This window comes from Ambystoma mexicanum, chromosome 11 (assembly GCF_040938575.1).
Source record: "Ambystoma mexicanum isolate Mex_15411 chromosome 11, UKY_AmexF1_1, whole genome shotgun sequence".
In the NCBI taxonomy this organism is placed as follows: Eukaryota; Metazoa; Chordata; class Amphibia; order Caudata; family Ambystomatidae; genus Ambystoma; species Ambystoma mexicanum.
The window spans coordinates 263,198,291-263,220,043 of NC_090934.1; the positions used below are offsets into that span (position 1 = coordinate 263,198,291).

Here is a 21,753-nt window from a genome sequence, read left to right on the forward strand (position 1 = left end):
TAGCAAAAGTGTGTAAAAGTAAAGTTTACACCTTGGACTGGAATCACATATACAAAATCACTAGTCTAGGCTGTCTATTGTGGGTACATATTACTTTTACTATCCCATAGACAGCACCGTACTTCCCAGGGTGACTTTACATTTAAAATCAAAACCAAAAACAAAAGTTATTTAAAAGAGAAAGACTTGACCCAATGCTGTTGTGCTGCCGTAATGTAGGTTTTTAGATACAGCAGATTCTCCCGAGTAGGGATAGGCCAACTTTCCAAAGAAGACACATGAACATTAACATGTAACCAACATAGATAGCCCTGTCCAGTAGAGTGTTAAATAATAGGGCCGGGCATGAGGCTACAAAACAGAATATATAAAAGACATATATGGAGTTGTTCATGGTGAGGTAGAAAATATTTTAGTTCTCCATCATGTGACAACCACTGTCTACCGGTTTCAGTGGTGTATTTTTGGTGTAACCACTTTCATCAGGACAGTCTTCTAAAACAAGGGGGAGGGGGATGAAGAGAGGGAAGGAGAAATATACAGTGATCCTTGTTAATTGTCACCGTGTTTCTGCCACAGGGTTAATACTTTACCCCGTTTTCTAGCGCCAATGCAGGATGGTTCACAAGAGAGACCTATGGAGAAACAAATTCATGAACCAAGGTCAAACCCACATCACTGCCATGTGCTCTAGTACTAGGAGACAGCCAGCTTTAATCACCACGTCTCCTAAAAGAACCCCAAAGACAACAGAGGTAATCCATTTATACCAAATGTAGATACATAAAGTTGCAGATTTTAGTAGACATCAAACAACACACAGAGATATAGAATAATTGTAATTTTGTTCTTAGATGACAAGGCATTCTTAGATGTTAATATACTACTAACAAGCTAATCAAAGTCTAGGACGTCCACAGGCCAGATAAAAAGAAATATGGCAAAGCTAGTCATTCAAATTGTTTTTAAAATACATGCAAGGCTACACGGCATGCACTGTTTGGTATGGCAAAGTGTCCACTCACATGGATTATAAAAGGGCTATAAGCCATGTACTGACCATATTCACTGCAAAGGGATTTTTGAATTGTAGGTTATATTGAGGGCAGACAAACCATATTCTTCCCCGGCAGAGCCACTGTAAGAAGTGATGTGCTGTAAAGATTGAGAAAGCGGCCATCACTAAAAAGTGTGTAGTAGGTGAATCAAAGCACATGCTGCTCTCCTTTTAATCGGTAAAAGCGAGATATGAAAGGGCTGTGTACAACATACAGCCGATGGGAAAGGGCCCATTGGAACACTATATATGTTGAAGTGCATAGGACAGGCATGAATCCAGACGCCTACAGGGGCTCTGATACAGCACATAGAACCGGCAAATAAACAAACCGGCAAAGTGCAACGCAAGAAAAAGGAACGCGCGCGCATACATGATGTGATAGCAAAAAATGAAAGAAAGATGCAAAGAAAATGCGTGCGCGCCCTCGAGGCAACATATGGCCATTGTCTCCCCCCAAACCCGTGAAAGGCATGGTCCCGTTAACTTACTTGCACTTGCAGGCTCCAAGAATCCACTGTTACCCCCGACGATCCGAATCGTTAGAGTTGGGTCGGAAGCTTAATGTTATTGCTTCACAGAGTCACGTGCAGCAAGTCACGCACAGGCCATCTAACGGCGTGCGCCAGGTCACAGCGAAAATTGCACAGGCCACAGCGAAAATCGCACATAGCGCGGCGCACGCTACAAAAGTAGGCGGAACACGGGGCGTAACACTCGGAATGGGGAACAACTTGCCAAAATGTGGGCGTCACAGGGGAAGTACAGGGTGCAAGTGCGCGGAGCGCCCACACGCTCGCCTACAACACGTATTCATGGAATCGAATAGGGCAAAACAGCGCATGGTCAAACCAGCGCACATGCACAAACACGACCGCCACAAGAAAGCAGGCGGTAGCGTCCCTGCGCCTGTAAAAAATGTGCGCCAACAAATAGCACCTATATACATCTATGATGAATGTCCAATACTGTGGCCCTCCAGGACAAATGACGTGCAAAGGGGTACCCACAAACACGGACACCCGCTGACTGAAAAATAACGTGTGCGTGTATTTCGGGGTGTGCGGGAAGTTTCACACGCGAATTGGCTGGGTACGTGGATTCCAGGGGTGCGCGGGAAGTTCCACACGCGATTTGGCTGGGTACGTGGATTACAGGGGTACGCGGGAAGTTCCACACGCGATTTGGCTGGGTACGTGGATTCCAGGGGTGCGCATGAAGTCCAACACGCAATTTGGCTGTGTACGTAGATTTCAGGGGTGCGCGGGAAGTTCCACACGCGATTTGGCCGGGTACGTGTATTTCAGGGGTGCGCGTGAAGTCCAACACGCGATTTGGCTGGGTATGTGGATTTCAGGGGTGCGCGCGAAGTTCACACGCAATTTGGCCGGGCACGTGGATTACAGGGGTGCGCGGGAAGTTCAACATGCGATTTTGCTGGGTACGTGGATTCCAGGGGTACGCGGGAAGTTTCACACGCGATCTGGCTGGGTACGTGTATTTCGGTGTTGCAGGGGAATGCTACACGTGATATGGCCATGTGGGTCCCCCCAGGTGTTCCCTCTACACCCTCCACGGCCCCTGCAGGCAGCCCACACCACAGGGTACTACCCTGCACCCCTGCTCATGTCCCACAGGCAACCCATCCACCATGGCCATGCCCACCAGCCAACCCACATGTCACCTTGCACCACTGATCACCAACACATGTCTCCCACCACCCCCACCCCCCAGCCACCAGGGGCAGCCTCCACCAGGCCCCCACTCATGTTCCCCTGCACCCCCACCCCCCAGGGGCAGCCTCCACCAGGCCCCCACCCATGTCTACCACCACCCCCCAGAAGTGCAGGGGCAGCCTCCACCAGGCCCCCACCCATGTATACCACCAGCCACCAGGGGCAGCCTCCACCAGGTCCCCACTCATGTCTCCCACCACCCCCACCCCCCAGCAGTGCAGGGGCAACCTCCAACAGGCCCCCACTCATGTCTCCCACCACCCCCACCCCCCATCAGTGCAGGGGAAGCCTCCACCAGGCCCCCACCCATGTCTACCACCACCTCCACCCCCAGCAGTGCAGGGGCAGCCTCCACCAGGCCCCCACCCATGTCTACCACCACCCCCACCCCCCCAGCCACCAGGGGCATCCTCCACCAGGCCCCCACTCATGTCCCCCTGTACCCCCAGCCATCAGGGGCAGCCTCCACCAGGCCCCCACTCATGTCCCCCTGCACCCCCACCCCCCAGCCACCAGGGGCAGCCTCCACCAGGCCCCCACTCATGTCCCCTATTACCCCCACCCCCCAGCAGTGCAGGGGCAGCCTCCAACAGGCCCCCACTCATGTCCCCTATTACCCCCACCCCCCAGCAGTGCAGGGGCAGCCTCCACCAGGCCCCCACCCATGTCTACCACCACCCCCAGCCACCAGGGGCAGATACCATCAGGCCCCCACTCATGTCTCCCACCACCCCCACCCCCCAGCAGTGCAGGGGCAGCCTCCACCAGGCCCCCACCCATGTCTACCCCCAGCCACCAGGGGCAGATTCCACCAGGCCCCCACTCATGTCTACCACCACCCCCAGCCACCAGGGGCAGCCTCCACCAGGCCCCCACTCATGTCTCCCACCACCCCCACCCCCCAGCCACCAGGGGCAGATACCATCAGGCCCCCACTCATGTCTCCCACCACCCCCACCCCCCAGCAGTGCAGGGGCAGCCTCCACCAGGCCCCCACTCATGTCTCCCACCACCCCCACCCCCCAGCAGTGCAGGGGCAGCCTCCAACAGGCCCCCACTCATGTCCCCCTGCACCCCCACCCCCCAGGGGCAGCCTCCACCAGGCCCCCACCCATGTCTCCCACCACCCCCACCCCCGAGCATTGCAGGGGCAGCGTCCACCAGGCCCCCAACCATGTCTCCCACCACCCCCACCCCCAGCAGTGCAGGGGCAGCCTCCACCAGGCCCCCACTCATGTCCCCTATTACCCCCACCCCCCCGCAGTGCAGGGGCACCCTCCACCAGGCCCCCACTCATGTCCCCCTGCACCCCCACCCCCCACCCCCCAGGGGCAGCCTCCACCAGGTCCCCACTCATGTCCCCCTGCACCCCCACCCCCCAGCCACCAGGGGCAGCCTCCACCAGGCCCCCACTCATGTCTCCCACCACCCCCACCCCCCAGCAGTGCAGGGGCAGCCTCCACCAGGCCCCCACCCATGTCTACCACCACCCCCACCCCCCAGCCACCAGGGGCAGCCTCCACCAGGCCCCCACTCATGTCTCCCACCACCCCCACCCCCCAGCAGTGCAGGGGCAGCCTCCACCAGGCCCCCACTCATGTCTCCCACCACCCCCACCCCCCAGCAGTGCAGGGGCAGCCTCCAACAGGCCCCCACTCATGTCCCCCTGCACCCCCACCCCCAGCCACCAGGGGCACCCTCCACCAGGCCCCCACCCATGTCTCCCACCACCCCCACCCCCGGACAGTGCAGGGGCAGCGTCCACCAGGCCCCCACTCATGTCCCCTATTACCCCCACCCCCCGCAGTACAGGGGCACCCTCCACCAGGCCCCGACTCATGTCCCCCTGCACCCCCACTCCCCAGCCACCAGGGGCAGCCTCCACCAGGCCCCCACTCATGTCCCCCTGCACCCCCACCCCCCAGCCACCAGGGGCAGCCTCCACCAGGCCCCCACTCATGTCCCCCTGCACCCCCACCCCCCAGCTACCAGGGGCAGCAGGGGGTGGCAGGGGGTGGTGGGAGACATGAGTGGGGGCCTGTTGGAGGCTGCCCCTGCACTGCTGGGGGGTGGGGGTGGTGGGAGGCATGAGTTGGGGGCCTGATGGTATCTGCCCCTGGTGGCCGGGGGGTGGGGGTGGTGGGAGACATGAGTGGGGGCCTGTTGGAGGCTGCCCCTGCACTGCTGGGTGGTGGGGGTGGTGGGAGACGTGAGTGGGGGCCTGATGGTATCTGCCCCTGGGGGGTGGGGGTGGTGGGAGAAATGAATGGGGGCCTGGTGGAGGCTGCACCTGGTGGCTGAGGGTGGGGGGTGGTAGACATGAGTGGGGGCCTGGTGGAATCTGCCCCTGGTAGCTGGGGGGTGGGGGTGGTGGTAGACATGGGTGGGGGCCTGGTGGAGGCTGCCCCTGCACTGCTGGGGGTGGGGGTGGTGGAAGACATGAGTGGGGGCCTGATGGTATCTGCCCCTGGGGGGTGGGGGTGGTGGTAGACATGGGTGGGGGCCTGGTGGAGGCTGCCCCTGCACTGCTGGGGGGTGGGGGTAATAGGGGACATGAGTGGGGGCCTGTTGGAGGCTGCCCCTGCACTGCTGGGGGGTGGGGGTGGTGGAAGACATGAGTGGGGGCCTGATGGTATCTGCCCCTGGTGGCTGGGCGGTGGGGGTGGTGGTAGACATGGGTGAGGGCCTGGTGGCTGGGGGGTGGGGGTGGTGGGAGACATGAGTGGGGGCCTGGTGGAGGCTGCCCCTGCACTGCTGGGGGGTGGGGGTGGTGGGAGACATGAGTGGGGGCCTGATGGTATCTGCCCCTGGTGGCTGGGGGGTGGGGGTGGTGGTAGACATGGGTGGGGGCCTGGTGGAGGCTGCCCCTGCACTGCTGGGGGGTGGGGGTAATAGGGGACATGAGTGGGGGCCTGTTGGAGGCTGCCCCTGCACTGCTGGGGGGTGGGGGTAATAGGGGACATGAGTGGGGGCCTGTTGGATGCTGCCCCTGCACTGCTGGGGAGTGGGGGTGGTGGGAGACCTGAGTGGGTGCCTGGTGGAATCTACCCCTGGTGGCTGGGGGGTGGGGGTGGTGGTAGACATGGGTGGGGCCTGGTGGAGGCTTCCCCTGCACTGCTGGGGGTTGGGGGTGGTGGGAGACATGAGTGGGGGCCTGGTGGAGGCTGCCCCTGGTGGCTGGGGATGGGGGTGGTGGTAGATATGAGTGGGGCCCTGGTGGAATCTGCCCCTGGGGGGTGGGGGTGGTGGTGGACATGGGTGGGGGCCTGGTGGTGGCTGCCCCTGCACTGCTGGGGGGTGGGGGTGGTGGGAGACATGCATTGTTGATCAGTAGTGCAAGGTGACATGTGGGTTGGCTGGGGGGCATGCCCATGGTGGATGGGCTGCGTGCGGGACATGAGCATGGGTGCAGGGTAGTCCCCCGTGGTGTGGGCTGCCTGCAGGGGCCGTGGAGGTTGTAGAGCGAACACCTGGGAGGACCCACACGGCCAATTCACGTGTAGTACTCCCCAGAACCCCTGAAATACACGTACCCTGCTGAAATCGCGTGTGGAACTTCCCGCGCACCCCTGAAATACATGTACCCTGCTCGCACGGGGACAATCGCGTGTGGAACTTCCCACGCACCCCTGAAATACACGTACCCTGCTCGCACGGGGCCAATCGCGTGTGGAACTTCCCTCGCTCCCCTGAAATACACGTACCCTGCTGTAATCGCGTGTGGAACTTCCCGTGCACCCCTGGAATACACGTACCCTGCTCGCACGGGGCCAATCGCGTGTGGAACTTCCCGCGCACCCATGAAATACACATGCCTTGCTGAAATCGCGTGTGGCACTTCCCGCGCACCCCTGGAATACATGTACCCTGCTCGCACGGGGCCAATCGCGTGTGGAACTTCCCGCGCACCCCTGAAATACACATACCCTGCTGAAATCGCGAGTGGAACTTCCCACGTACCCTGCTGGAATCGCGTGTGATACTTCCCACGAACCCCTGTTATACACGTTCCCCGCTTGAAGTTTGCTGTTTGCCAGCCCTGTGTACTGGTCCAGGGTTAGCGCAGCCCTTTGCGATGATTTGGGGATTTGAAGGCTTTTCATTGCGCAAGGGCGTTCTTGCGGGCGTAACTGGCGTTGCTGCAGGGTCGCTGCGCCACGCTGCGCCACGGCTGGTTTTGGATGCGAAAATCCATGAATACGCTGTGCGCGGAAATCGATTTTAGCGCACGCGGCTGGCGCAGACATTCGCACGGGCATGCTGTGCGCCAGTCGCGTGCGCCACTTTTGTGCGATTTTCTATGAATTACCCTGTTAGCCTGTTAGGGCTTCACCCTGTTCACTGTACCTTCAGTGCCCTTTGGGTAATTACGTTTCTCTGGCGTTATCCTGTTCTGTATTGTGACATATTGCGATCCTTAGGAGTAAGTTGGTTTAGAAGTTTGTTTGAGTTAGGTCACAGGGGCAGTAGCCAACGTCCAGCACCTTGCGGAGTTGGGATTGTGACGTTTCTTGGCTTCCTTGCGTTTGTGATTTTAGGTATAAGTGTATTCTGGGAGATCTTGTGGCTTCATATGTGGGGTGGTAATCGGATAAAGGTGGGAAGGCTGCCGTAGGAAGAGTGACTGGGGAGTCCTTACCCTACAGCTAGGTTGTTTTGGGGGCAGAGTAAGGCGGAAGTCCCAGGATTGAAAGGATTCTAGGGTTATTGTAGGGGCATCTGGCTATCTCGATAGACTCGTGTCTGAGGTGTTACCCACATGGCGAGACAGTACCCTTGTGTTCCACTTTCCTTTGTAAGGTGGACTGAAGTGGCAAGGGGTCTGAGTTCTTAGTCCCAACAATGAGAGCAATTCACTCGGAGGTTGGCTGGATGGGAGGGGAGAGAAAGAACCTGACCTGAGCTTCAGTTTGGTTGAGACTGAGATCCCCCTACGGTTGTCTTCTCTGGTTAGAAGGTAGTGGGCCTGGTGTCCGAATACAGCAGTTAGGGAGCCACACCTAAATATGAATTTCCCGGATAGTGGGAGAAGGCCTAAGTTTCAAAGTATAGCAGTCAATAAAAACACACCCAGATTTGAGTTTCCTGGATAGTGAGAGAGAGGCCTAAATATCATATCATAGCAGTCAATAAAAACACACCTAGATTTGAGTTTCCTGGCTATTGGGGAAAAAGGCCTAAGTTTCAAAGTATAGCAGGCAATGAGCGCACACCTAAATACAAATTTCCCGCATAGTGGGAGAAGGACATAAGTTTCAAAGTATAGCAGTCAATGAAAACACAGCTAGATTTGTTTTTTTTTCGAAAGCTGTCTAGCGTGCAACAGTGGGTGAACTAGAGCAGTGTGCTATGTAAAGTGTTGTTGGTGGGAAAATAAATATGAAGGTTATCGGCTAATATGAATAGTGGGGTAGTTTCATTTTTTATTTTTTATTTGTATTTGGTTATCAAACCTTTACAAAATAAAATCAATACTGACATGACAAAATTCACTTATAATTACAAAATTCTTTTTTTTTCCTACTACAAATGTGCTAAAAAAAGGCAATCTCTATTCCATACAACAACATAAGATAAACCCAAATCATTGTCTCCCACTGTATCACTAAGTACGTTTTCATAATCACTATAGTGGGGTAGTTTAATGACGAACAGTGATGGCTGTCCCCACTGTTCTCACCTTGCCAGTTGCTGCCGGTTAACGGCTGCTGGTTTCTTGCTTCCCCTGCTGCCACCTTCAGACACGGTCTGGAGCTGCTTTATTAGGAGCTTCCCCTTGCCTCTTGGCCCTTAGCCGCAGGGAGCTGCTACAGGCAGTGGGTCTGCCCTAGAGTGATGACTTATGGGGGCACCAGTGATCAATCACGGGCTGGGGGCGGCAACTACACACCGTCAACAATGAAGAGGGTTGGGGGAGGGACACAGGGAACATGGGCCAAACTAACTAAAATAAATATAAAATACCTGCACAGGGACAGCAGGCAAGGGGCCATCAACCTTACCCCATGCCAAGAATCTCAAGTGGCTGAGGCAAGGTAGCGAACACATGGCCTAGGGCCACGTTGCAGATGGGGGGTGAAACGGGCCAATGAGGGGGGTGGGAGGGCAGGGAGGCAGTAACTACACAATCTCTTAAAGATGCTCACCTTTCCAGGGTGTGGGGCCTCCTTGGACGCTCTGATAGAACCTCAAGAAGTCTTGCAAGCTATTGCAAGGATGAAGTTGGGATCGGCCCTGGGCCCTGACAGGTACACAGGAGCATTTTATAAGAGGCTTGGCCCTTTGTTAGCCCCATTTTTCTCCTCACTCTTTTATTGCATAATGTACGGGGAACTGGTACCAGATTCTTTTACTCATGCTAGGATTTTTGTGATCCCAAAAGGGGGCAAAGATGGGCTTGGTTGTGGCCTATTTCTCTTTTGAATGTAGATGCAAAGATGTATTCCATTGTCCTAGCGGAGAGCCTGGGAAGTTTATTGCCATCTTTGGTTCATAGCGTCCAGGTAGGTTTTGTGCGAGGTTGGCAGCGGGCAGATATCATTCGGAAGACACTCGATTTAATAGCTTCTATTGAGCCTTCAGATGAGGACCCGTTTCTAGTTTCTTTCCACGCAGAAAACGCAGAAAAGGCCTTCCACCGAATCGAGTGGCCTTTTCTTAGGGTGGTCTTGGCTAAATTGGGGTTTGGTTCTCAATGGTGTGAGGGTGGTATGGCTCTGTACAAGACCCCAAGGGTGCAGGTGACGGTGCACAGTCTTTCGTCTGATTTCTTTCCCCTGCAGAGAGGCACCCTTTTTGCTATGACTCTGGAGCCACTTTCAGATGTAATTCTGGGGAGGGAATATAAATTGTCACTTTTTGCTGATGATGTACTGATGTATGTTACAAAGACAGAAACTCCTTGATATGTTTGTCAAAGGCACTAGGGGCATACAGAGCTTGTTCAGTTTTTAATTGAACTATGGGAAATCTGAGGTGTTGCCTCTGACAGATCCCTCACCTGCGCTTTCTAGATGGGTAGCCTAGAATGGTTTTTGTTTGCAAAGAGGTGGTCTTGGTTATCTTGGGATCACTCTTTCTAGGGATTTGGCACAGTTGTACAGTGCTAATTATCCTCCCTGATGGGCAGCTATTAAGTCAGATTGGGTGAGATGGTCAAATGTGATTCACTCTTGGGCACAGACATACAGAGCGCAAGCCATAGCGTCCCGCGTTCCCATGGAAGTGGAGCCCCTCCGGAATACTTCGGAAAACTCCAGATGAACCCTTCCCGCCCGAATAACCATCCAAGGCACACAGCGTCCAACAACTATAGCTGTGCTGAAGGCAGATGGGGTGACGGTTCCCCCGATCTCTCCGAAACCCTGATCTTATGCAGACAGGCTTGAATAACCGGTCCTTAGGAAGATGACCACCAAGTATCGTCGAAACAGTTCGACCTTTTAAACTTTTAGATATTCCAAAAAAAAACTGCTGCGCTAACATTAAGAAATTAAATTTCTCTAATGGAGGAAGGATCCTCCTAAAAACTGCTGTTCTCCGGACTCCTATAGTCGAACAAGAATAGAGTGGTTATGATCTAGAAACCAGACCAACAAAAAATAATGCTGGACATTAAACCCAGAACTGTCAAAATAGCCAACTAGGAGCCCCCAACAACAGACAAGGTTTTATCAATTCCGGTGAACTATACCCCTTCGCATACATATATACTTATGTGACTGCACACATTTTTATAAAATTAAGCAAGTGATCTACGACTTGGGGCCCACTGTAAGAGGATTCAATTCAACACTACAGCTAAGTCAATGCCTAGTCTGGGATACTGAATGGAAACCCTTATTGATATATCTTTATGTCCAGTTCATGCGTTCTGGATGACTAACCCTATATAACACCCCTCTCTTGGAATCCCCCTGACCCCACTGAGCCAAGAAGTAGTTCTGTTTTGCAAGTTAAAAGGTTTATTTGAGAATTTAAACAATATATATATATATCACACTTTATAATAAATTAATAATTGAATATCACACTTAATCTGATATGATAAAGATTAACAACGGAGAATCTGGCACTAGCACACTTCTTTATAATCACTAAGGAGTTGACATGAAATGGATAAGGTAGCACACTTGTAACTAGGGACAGAAGAATAATGTGGTAGAGAATGCTTTATAGGGTTCAAGGAAATGCAAGGTTGAATGAATGAAATGCAGTATAGAAGATAAACTGATATGGTTTCACAAAAGACAAGGTAATCACTTTCCCTTTGTGGCAATTCACCCCCCCTATACAATGTAAGGAGATGGAAGGAAGAGCACACAGTTCAGGTATACAATCACAATGTAATATAGAGTTCCAGTTTCCCAGCAAGCTTAGAGGAGAATAGATATGAGTTTTACACAGGCTCAAAATGCTTTTAGTATGGTGACAATGCAGTGAGAAATATGCTGAAAATGCTTTTAATTCCCTTCAGGAGGTTCAGGTTGAGGATTAGTTGGTTTAAATTAGTTCAGGCTTACTTTAGCAATGTTCTAGGAATGATTGGCAGGTTAAACGAATTTTTGGCAAATGAAAGCAAGGAAGCTGCTGTTTTCACACGTGGAGAAATTTGCAAATCGCGGTAAAATTCGCAAGTGCGTTTTTCGCGATTGCGGCAAAAGTATAGGGAATAGGAATGCGGTTCCAGGTTCGTTGAAAAGCCAAGATTCCCAGCTTTCAGAGGAAAGTTACTGCAAGTCTCTAAGACAAACGGCCACGGAGATATAAGTGATATGGTAAAGGTCGTTTTTCAGATTTGAAATTTTAAAAGTTCAAAGTGACAAGTTACAGCTAGCAACTAGAAAATAACAGGTGACAGCTTTGCAAATGACAGATGACAGGAGACAGGTCTGGTTAGATTAAAATAGATTGAATTATATTATTTTAACTAAGAGATTGGTTCTGCACAGTTCTGCTAGGTACTCACAATATATTTAGAAATAGAATGGGCCTCGCCACGGATCTGGTCAGGTTTTCTTCACTCGCCACGGACGGTCTCTGCGCACAGCGGTCTGGGTCAGCTCTCTGGTTCTGCGAACAGCGGCCTGGGTCAGCTCTGCTCTGCCTCTGGTTCTGGATACTGCTCTGCTTTCTCTGGGTACAGCACTGCCTCTTGATCTTTCTGCACAGCTGTCTCTGGACCCAGCGCTGATCTGCACGGCTCCTGGATGCTGCTATCGATGTTAGGTTTGCTGGATGCTGAGGCCCACTGAGAAGAGTTCTCAGTTTGTGGGTTTAGGCCCTTGCTTTGAGTTCTGAATCAAGTTCTTTGGAGTATTAAAGTCTAAGTGTTGAATCTAGTATCTTCTGGATGTTGTGTGGTCCGGCAGAGCGTGTTGCAGCAAATGGAATTGAATGTCCCCATCTGTCCTGACTGTCTGCTTTTATGTGTTTTGAAAGTGGGTGGAGAGGCTAGCTTTCTAGACCCTACCCCTCTCCACTTGTCATTGGCCACTTCATCCTCTTCCCCTTGATTGGGGGAATGAAATGAAGTGTCATCATGATGAGGTCTGTTTATGATACAGAGAACCCACCCCTGTCAAATTACACACAATCTATATTTTGACCCAAAAGACATATTTGCACAGGTACACATTTGTTTAAAATTACATGCACCCATCACATATCACAGGAGGTATACCCTGTCCAAATCTGCTCTTCCTGAGAGCTTGCATTGAGAAATGGCAACATTTGCACTTTTTAACTGGTTTTGCAATATCGGACATTAACCCAAATTTACACACATGTGCGCAAGGAGTATGGACATTAATTGATGAAGTGTCAGATTTTTAACATGCATACATTTTAAGTAATACCCTCTTAACTGCTAGCTTGCCCCCAGATCATACCACCGGTTCTAAAAACCTCTTAAAATGTGGGCAGAAAAATCACAAGAATTATGGTATCATTTATAAAATTTTCACAAGTCCGCTCTATGAATGATCCATCTTTTTAGAGTTATGTTCTGGCCCCAAAGGGGTGTGGTTTCCCCCCAGCACAAGGTTGAATTTCTGGTTTTTCCAGTTCTGCCAAGCCAGCTTGCTCTCACGGGCAGTGCTCCTCCCCTTTCCTTCCAGGAGGAAGCCACATTTACGACTCCCACCAATAAAACATTTGCCTGAGTCAGGACAGGGCTTTGTTCAATTTCCTGCAGAGCCCAGGTAATTCAATCAGAGAAGTGTCATATCCCTTTTGGTGGGAACAGCAAAAGGGAGCTAGGCCTGGGAACACAGCTGTTGTGCAAGTCTCAACTCCTGTCAGGGGTAGCTGGTGGGCAGAATTCAGTTCCTTAAGCCAGGCCCCAGCTAATGTCACTTTTAGTTACCCAGTTTTCTGCATTCAAATAAAACTAACCATTTTTACATATGCAGCTAGAATGCTGATTCTAAGTTTAAAACTATGACATTTAAACAATTGCAACCTATGTGACACTCAAAAGTAGATCACTCATTTCTTTTAAACATTTAGATTTTTAGTGTCTTTCAGTCCAAATTTACTTAAACTGCTGAAATCCACAGCTCAGCCAGTCTCGTTATAAACCTTCAAGTCACTTCAGAATATAACTTTACATTGTATCCACCCCTCAGTAAGTCTTTCTTTGGCCTGATTTGGGTTCATTTATTCAGTTTTACACAAAAAAAAAGTCTGGTGTTGTTTTAAAACGCCAGCTTTCTGATAGTGGTGAGTACTGGTAATGCACCCATTTTTGGGATTTAAGAAAATGAATTCCCCACAATTCTAGGTTGCTCTTGGCAATCAGCATTGCCATTCCCAATGGTTTCAGGCTACTGTGTGGGTAGTCCAATGGGGTTTTAGGCAGTGCCCTTCTGTGCCCATAACATCGGCAAAAATGGGTGGCAGCCTATTCTTCATGCATTTCCCTGGGCATTTTCTGGGAAGCTCTGGCCATCATGATGTTTTCAATGCCAGTACTGCACAGTTTTTGAGGTAGGGCTCGGATGCATGGGTAAAAGCATCCCACACCACACACTTCCTGGAAGGTCAATAAAAGAATAACGGTCTTGCGACCCAAGGGAAATAGTTCCTCTTAGAAATGTGGCCCCAATGTTTTTCGAGACACTGACCTGTAACAACTATCACCAATCAGCAGGTGGCTAATAGCCAACTCATCATAGCACCATGGACATGATCCCTACTACCCCCACCATCAGATAGACAGACCTAAGGACGGAAGCCTACACATGCCATGAAGGCTACCCCGGAAGAAATAGCTACTGAGGCCACACATTAAATGGCATAAAAATAATAGAAAGTTTCCACAAGAAATAGTGGTCCACATGAAGTGTTTTTGTGTGTGAAAATCACTCTTGGGTGGGCCATCTAACCACAATCACAATGAATGTCCTTCCTGTTTCTTGTTTTTGTTCTTTGCTCTGCCAATAGACGTTCCTCAGACATTTTTTGTGAAGGTGAAAAAAGCCCCTTATAATTTTTGGTGGAATGCAGTGAAGCCACTATAGCTTATAATACGTTGATACAATTGAAAGACAAGGGGTGGGGTCGGCCTTCCGGATTTGTGTAATTATTATTGGACCACCTCCGGGGCTCTAGAGATAAACAATGGGTTGCCCTAGACAATGCCTTGACCCTAGTTATGATAGGGAAACGGTTGTGGGTGCCTCAGACTAGACTCCCACAGAGGGTTAGGAAGCATTCTGTTCTAGGTACCTTCTGGGCGTTATGGAGGAAAACTGCACTGTTGCAAGAAATAACTACCTGACCTTCCCCTTTGGGTTGTCTTTGGGCCCCTCCGATACGAGAAAAGATCCATGAACCGCTCCGGTTTCAATCATGTTATGAGAAAGGTCTGACACGAGTGGGACAATTATGGAAGAATGACTCTTTTCTTACCAAACACGTTTTGGATGAGATGTTGCGTGTGGGTCCACTGTCTAACTTTATGTATTTACAACTGATGGGGGTTCTTACAGACCGTGTTTGGAGTAATCTTTTAAGTCGTCTCTTAACGATTTTTGAACAGGTACTTGACTCCCACGTAAATTCTAGGGGCCTGATATCGAAGCTTTATTCTGCTTTATTGGGAGCTAGTGCGGAATACTCGCATAGGGTTAGATAACACTGGGTGTGTGATATTCCCCTTCCAGAGAGCAGGGATCCCGTGCCATTTATGTGTCGCAACGTATGGTTGACTTCTTTGGCTACATATTACAAGATGCATGTTTACACGTTATTTCAACATTGACAATTCTCGATAGACAGACTCTCTAAGATGTTTCCAGGTACTAGTCCTTTGTGTGGAAATGTTGGCACTTACTGGCACGTCTGGTGGGAGTGTCCGGCGGTACAGACATTTTGGAAGAAGGTGTTGGCCTGGGTGTTGGCCGTGGATGGGATTGATAGGCCTTTGACTTCTTTATTGCTCCTTTTTGGACTGTCTGATGATGGAAAGTCGTATACTAATACCACTCATATAGCTGAGTCACATTGGGAAAGGGAAATGGAGTGGCTCCCGTTCTTGACCTACTATGAACGTCTGAGGTTGCTGGTCTTTGCATGGTCCACCAAGGGTGGGGTAAGATGTTTGAAGGCTTTGTTTCTTAGTGCGATTACAAGCTTATTTTTGACTGCCTTGATTTTTTGTGCTGGGTGTATGTGAGTAGGTGACTTCTAAAGGCCCTCTGGGGTTCCTGACTCTTTTCATTGAAAGGTAATCAGAGTGATTTAGTCTAGAACACAATGGTAATAGTCTTTTTCTAGGATTTGGCTATCGTAATTCTTTTTGTTATTTAAATGTGGTTGGTTCCCTAGGAGAGTGGGGGGGTGAGAACAAGGGAGGATTTTGGGTGGGAAGGAGGAAGAAAAAGTAAAGAAATGTTCAGAAGGACTGTTGCATTTTGGGATTACCTCTTATCTTATTTTATGTTGGATTGTTTTTCTTTCTTTTTTCTCTTGAGACTAAGAGCAGTGACATCATTGAGGGGTTGGGGTGACTTGAATGCGGCTGGATATATGTTTGTACAATGATGCTTCTCTATCTTTGTGTTCCTTGGGCAAGTCCCTCGAAATGTTTGTTTGAAACCACAATTTGATGTCACTCCATGTATACCTTCTGAATACACATTTAAAATATATATTTTTTTTAAAGGGAATAATGGTGCATTCTGTATGAGGGGATTTGGTTCCACTGAGACCTGTTAGGCTCTCCACAACACGTTAGGCTCTCCAAAGCACCTGTTGGGCTTTGTAAGACATATCTAAACATGGTTATGATGGTCAGGGCCCCCTTCTGAAAGCTGCTTAATCCTGGAAACTGGCATACGTACCTCCAATATCATTTTTTGCACAACTTTTTATATAAAAAAATATATTTTGATTATTCTGTTGGGTGGACCTTCCCTTATTGTGTCTATTGTAAATGTTTACCAGAGCGATTAATCCACCCTGCTCCTTTCAAAGAGTTTGATGAGACTGTTCAGCCAGGAGAATGGGGATACTCTGAGAAGGGTTCTATGTCATGTCATCGTCAGGCATTTCAAAGCCTGCAATTTAAACGTGTTTGACAGTTCATCTAATTTTTTCTTTTTTGGCGGATGGGTTGGTTCTCTCCCAATCCTCCCTCCTGCACCTATTTTTAACTAGACCCAACCCCCCCAACCACTTATGTGCACTTTCCCACCTCTCACCTCCCTAAAAAATGTGATGAACTGTCAAACACGTTTAAACTGCAGGCTTTTGAAATGCCTGACAATGAAAGAACGTCGTACCCTGAGAAGTAGGTTGGATGCCAAGCAGGTTGACCTATTCATGGCTGAACGCTGGGACCCAAGAAAAATCTCCCCAACAGGTTGCACAGCTCACCTTCACCAGGCACTACTGCCTGGATGTCCAAGCACAATGAGAAGTGAGGGTTGGATGAGCTGTGATACAGAACTGCTTTAAATCTGGTGACCCATAGCATCCTGCCTACCCTAGTTATCCTTGCCCTTTAGCCGGATAGACGAGCACAGTTTTCAAATCTGTTCAAAGTGTGTATATCAATAAATGATGTAATGCTGGAGAAGAAACTAGTTATTTACCAATAACTATAGTTCTCCAGCATCCCTATTGTGGCTCAAAATCAAACTCGGGCATCTTGTGTTTATAGAAGATGAGATGCCTTTGGGAGGGGTAAGGGGAATACAGCCTGCCCACCTTGTTGGCTGTAGATTGAGTGGCTCGGAATGATGTGGATAGGCCTGCAATGTGATGCTGTGTTTTGGTTTTAACTGCTGTCAAATGGTGACCAAGTATTCCCAACCAGATTACAGGGAACATGGAATAGCTAAAGCATGTGGATCTATGATGGAGAGCGGGGGCTCCAGATAAGTAACTAATTTTTTTGTCCTCAACATCATGGCATTGTGTATGTTATTTTAATAGTGTAACCTCTGTTCTCCCATCCTAGACAGTCAAAGGTGGTATTTCTGAAACTCGGATTGAGAAAAGGATAGTCATCACTGGAGATTCCGATATTGATCATGATCAGGTAAAATAATGAGTGTTGAAAGATCTATACATTTTGGAGGAGAGAGTTTGATATGCTGCATATTGAAATGATTTCCTGATCTAGTTTAAAAAAACATTCCTTCGGCTATTGGCTTGGCTTTAGAAAAATCTCTTTTTTTCAAAATTGATACCGGTTTGCCTTTTTACTTTAAACCAGAGAGAAACCAAATTTCCTTCACAAAAGCACATCTGTGATATTTATTGAAAGAGATGGACATGTAATTAGAGTTGCTCAAAGGCTGTACTTTTAAGGCAGTAGAACTGCTCAATTGTCCCACAAGCCAAATGCAGTGCATTGGCTGTTCATGTTCCGTTTGGTGACCTGTGGTCTCTGAACAGTTATTAAAGCATTAACAGTTTCTTTCACTTAGAATGTTAATGATTTTGAATTGTTTTTTGCCTTCTTTCAACGTCTTTCATTGGCTCTTAACCTTTCAAGAGCCCCTTGTCCTGGCACTTGATAACTGGCATAAAGTCTCAAAATGTGGTTCCACATATAGCCATGTGTGAGCTTCATGTGGGTTACATCATTATCATGTGTCCAAGTTTACACTATCAAATGCAATCACATATTAGTATGTCTTTCATGTGCCACTCTGACTTAGATGTTCAGATATTCGTATGACTAAAGCAACCTCAACTATTTAGACATTTCTGGCCTTGCTACAGTTAGATGCTTGGCTATGGCTTTGAGACCAAATGGCTGCTTTGGGTGACCTCCGAATTATCTGTTGGCCAGAACTCACAGAATTGTTATTACTTCAGGCTCCCTGTGAAAGCATGGGAATATTCTTTAGCGAAATGTCCCATGCATCTTAGCTGCATTCAGAAATATTCAATTAGAAAGGCAACCAACCAACGTGTTTGGCCACCATTTTATTAGTTTTCAAAAGTCTATTAAAGTTGTATTATATGGAAAAAGAGCTATGCCTCAAAGCATTAAAACCATATTCAAATCACATAAGCTTTAGTTCGTAGAATCTTCCATAAAAGCAGTATCAAACAAACAAGGTGGGACACTAAGTCAATTTAAATACATCAGTTAAACATTTCAAAATCAGCACCAAATTCAGTGGTTTTTGCCAGCACTGATGTTTGCCCTTATTTTAAAAGCTTTCACCAAATAATTTTCAACAAGCTAGCAGACGAAGGCTGTGTTGCACATAGCTAAAAACATCAGAACTGGGCCACACTGCCTTAAGTAAATCGTACAGAGTAACGGTAGAAGAGTCCTATGCAAAATCATTTGTCCTGGACAGAATAGCATAATGTTTATACTGTCTTCTATAGCGTCTAGCCCACAAAAACATTTACCATCAAAAGATGGCGAACTTTTCCACTTTCTAAAGAATGCCTTCAATAGGAGTAAACCAAACCTTGATTTGGTCATTGATGAACTGGAGTACAAGTTCCTGATCCATGTAAAGTAGGAATCTGTAAAAGAAGACAGTTCCCAGGTAAATGGAAATGGACCGTAGGCTTTCAGGCTTTGACATCTTTTCAATCCTTTTTTTGCTAAAGTGTATTTTATGTCGGCATGACAAAAAACGAAAAAAATCAAACCTATACAGTGTGTTTGAATTAAGGATGCTGGTAAAAGACCATGGTCAGGATACCTTACAGAAATAGCCAATTTCCAGGATTATCAATAATTGCCATATGTTGTAACCTGCTGGAACAAATACATACAGATTGTAATCAGTTGCGTATCATGCAGTATTAACATTACTCGTATATATTCGGAACCCTTCCCATATATCTTTGGGACTTTGACGACTGGGTACTAGGCTGTCATAGTCTTCCTCCCTATCATTAGTAAAGGTCAGGACTCAAACCATTCAGCTTTGATTGGACATCTACTGGATTTCTAATACTTCAGGAGGCATTTCTTTGCTATAAAGTATTTTAAATTGACAAATATCTATGTGGTATGTGCCTTGCCAATATCTCCTAGACTGAGGTCCCCAACCTTTTGTGGGTAATGTGCAACATTTTATTATCAATCCAAATGGTGAGCAACAGCCCTTCCTCAATGGAAAATATTGTTGTTCAGGTGGTGGCAAAAGGTTTGCAACCAACATTGTATTTTACAAATAGAAAGTTTAATATTCAAGAATTTAACAGTAAGTCGATGTGCAAATCTAAACAAAGAAAATGTGCAAACGTTTTTAACTGAATATATATTACATTTGTGTTTACAAGAAATGTAAATAGCAAATGGGGCATTTTTAATAACACACAACCTTTAACACTAGTGGAACATAGGATTTAAAGTGCACTTTACTGAGGATCTGGAGTTATTGTCCAAGAAATATTTGAGAATCAGTGGGAAAGGAACAAGTTACTTACCTGTAACTATTGTTTCCAGCATGGGTCTGGCATGGATTCACATGCTCATGAATATTCCCTGTCATCAGGCCGGGAATTCTTGGTAAAAGAAAAAACAGTTTCACTTACAAACCAATTACTGAACTCTGGGCCATACTGCGCCCAACCAATGATTGCCCTCTCCCTAAGCCCCTCCTCTGGCAGCCATCTTCATATTTGGGAAGCATGTGAAATGGCAGAATGCCCAAGAAGAGCCGCAGAGGGGACGGAGGGAGGGTTCACATGTGAATCCATGCCAGACCCATGCTGGAGAACAATAGTTACAGGTAAGTAACTTGTTCCTTCTCTAGCATGGGGTCTGTCATGGATTCATATGCTCATGAATAAAGAATACATAGCAGTAAAATATTACACAATCACGGGAGGTGGCAAGGCTCAACAGAAGCAATTACTGTTACCTCTGGTACAGGATCACCTTCAAGCGAACAGGTTGCGTAGCACTGTTTGGCCGACCCTGGACTCTTATTGGAATCCCTGTTGATGCAGAAAAATCTTGTGAAGGTGTGCGTGGACCTCCACGTAGCAGTCCTGCAGATGTCCAGAAGGGGCACACCAGACAGGAACGCCGTTGTTGCAGCAGTCGCTCTGGTGGACTGGACACTAGAACGGCCGGGCAGCGGTCGGTTTGCCAACCGATGACAGTGTGTGATACAGCCGGAGAACCACCTCGAGATGGAAGTCTTGGACATGGCCTTCCCATGGTTCACAGGACCAAAGTTCACAAACTGTTAAGACATCTTCCGGAAACACTTCATGCATGCCACGTAGAACTTCAGAGCACAAGTCACTTCCAGCTAGTGCAAAGTCCTTTCAGCCGATGGCAAAGGTTTCGGAAAGAACACAGGCAACTCGTTGAGGTGGAATTTCAATGGAACCATTGGCATGAAAGAGGGGTGCGTCCGCAGTACCGCCGTTGTGTCGTGAACAGTCAGATAAGGCTGTTTACAGGATAATAGGGCCTGAATCTCACCCACCCTCCTGGCAGAGGTGATGGCCACGAGGAAAGCCGCTTTCCATGAGAGGAACTTGAGGGGGCCTGATGCATAGGCTTAAAGGGGGCCCCCATGAGCCTCGTCAGCAACACTTTGAGTTCTCACACCGGGGCAGGAGCCTTCACTGGCGGAAAAGATCGAAACAGCCCTTTGAGGAACTCCTTGACTAGACAGTGTGACCAAAGAGACGATCGTCCTGTTGACCTGGTGTAGCGGGAGATAGTCGCCAGATGTACCTTGATAGAGGCATGCGCCAGCCCTGCCTTGGCCAAGGACAACAAGTATGGAAGAACCTGCAGGGCCGTGATCCTCAGAGGGTTGATCTTCTGCAACCGGCACCACGTAGCGAAAGCTTCTACTTGTGCCCGTAGCACAAGAGTCGATGATGCTCTGGCCTTGGCAAGGACCTCCCTTCAGTCTGCCTGCAACTCGTATCCTCCGAACTCTTGGGCTGCAGGAGCCAAGCCCTCCAGTTCAGTGATCCTTGGTCGTGATGCAGGATTGCTCCTCCTTCTCTGGTGAGCAGATCCGCGACCACTGGAAGTTTGACCGGAGGCGATGCCGACAGGATGAGAAATTCTGGGTACCAAATCTGCCTCAGCAACGCCGAGGCGACGAGTATCAGCACTGTTTGAGTTGATTGACGACTCGCAGCAGGAGTGGCAGCGAGGGAAGGCATATAGGAACAGTCCTTCCCACGGGAAGAAGAGCGCGTCCCCCATGCTCCTCGGCTGGTCGAACCTGCTGGCAACTTTCTGGCATTTAGAGTTCGCCACCATCGCAAACAGATCGATTTGGGGTCTGACCCACTTGTGGACGATGTGGTACACCTGAACCTGCAGTGTAGCACCAGAGAAGCATCTGTGGTGACCGTCTCCTGGTGTGGGGGGGTTCTGAACCCCTGTGAACCGGGCGACTTTGGAGTGGATGCCCCACCACCTTAACGCTCAACGAAACTCCTCGTCAAGAGGGATCTTGTCTGCAAAGCTTCCGGACACTTGTACCTAGCGAG

The 21,753-nt window shown here is 48.9% G+C and overlaps 1 protein-coding gene across 11 annotated transcripts in view; it reads left to right on the top strand.

Moving 5' to 3' along the window:
* The window catches only part of EPB41 (erythrocyte membrane protein band 4.1), a 2,030,480-nt gene that overhangs the window by 1,982,863 nt on the left and 25,864 nt on the right, over window positions 1–21,753 (top strand). For all 11 annotated transcript variants that reach the window (XM_069622988.1, XM_069622989.1, XM_069622987.1 and 8 more), the window contains one exon: window positions 17,261–17,341. In XM_069622988.1, the coding sequence (XP_069479089.1) occupies window positions 17,261–17,341 (81 nt within the window). The remainder of the gene's footprint in view (window positions 1–17,260; window positions 17,342–21,753) is intronic.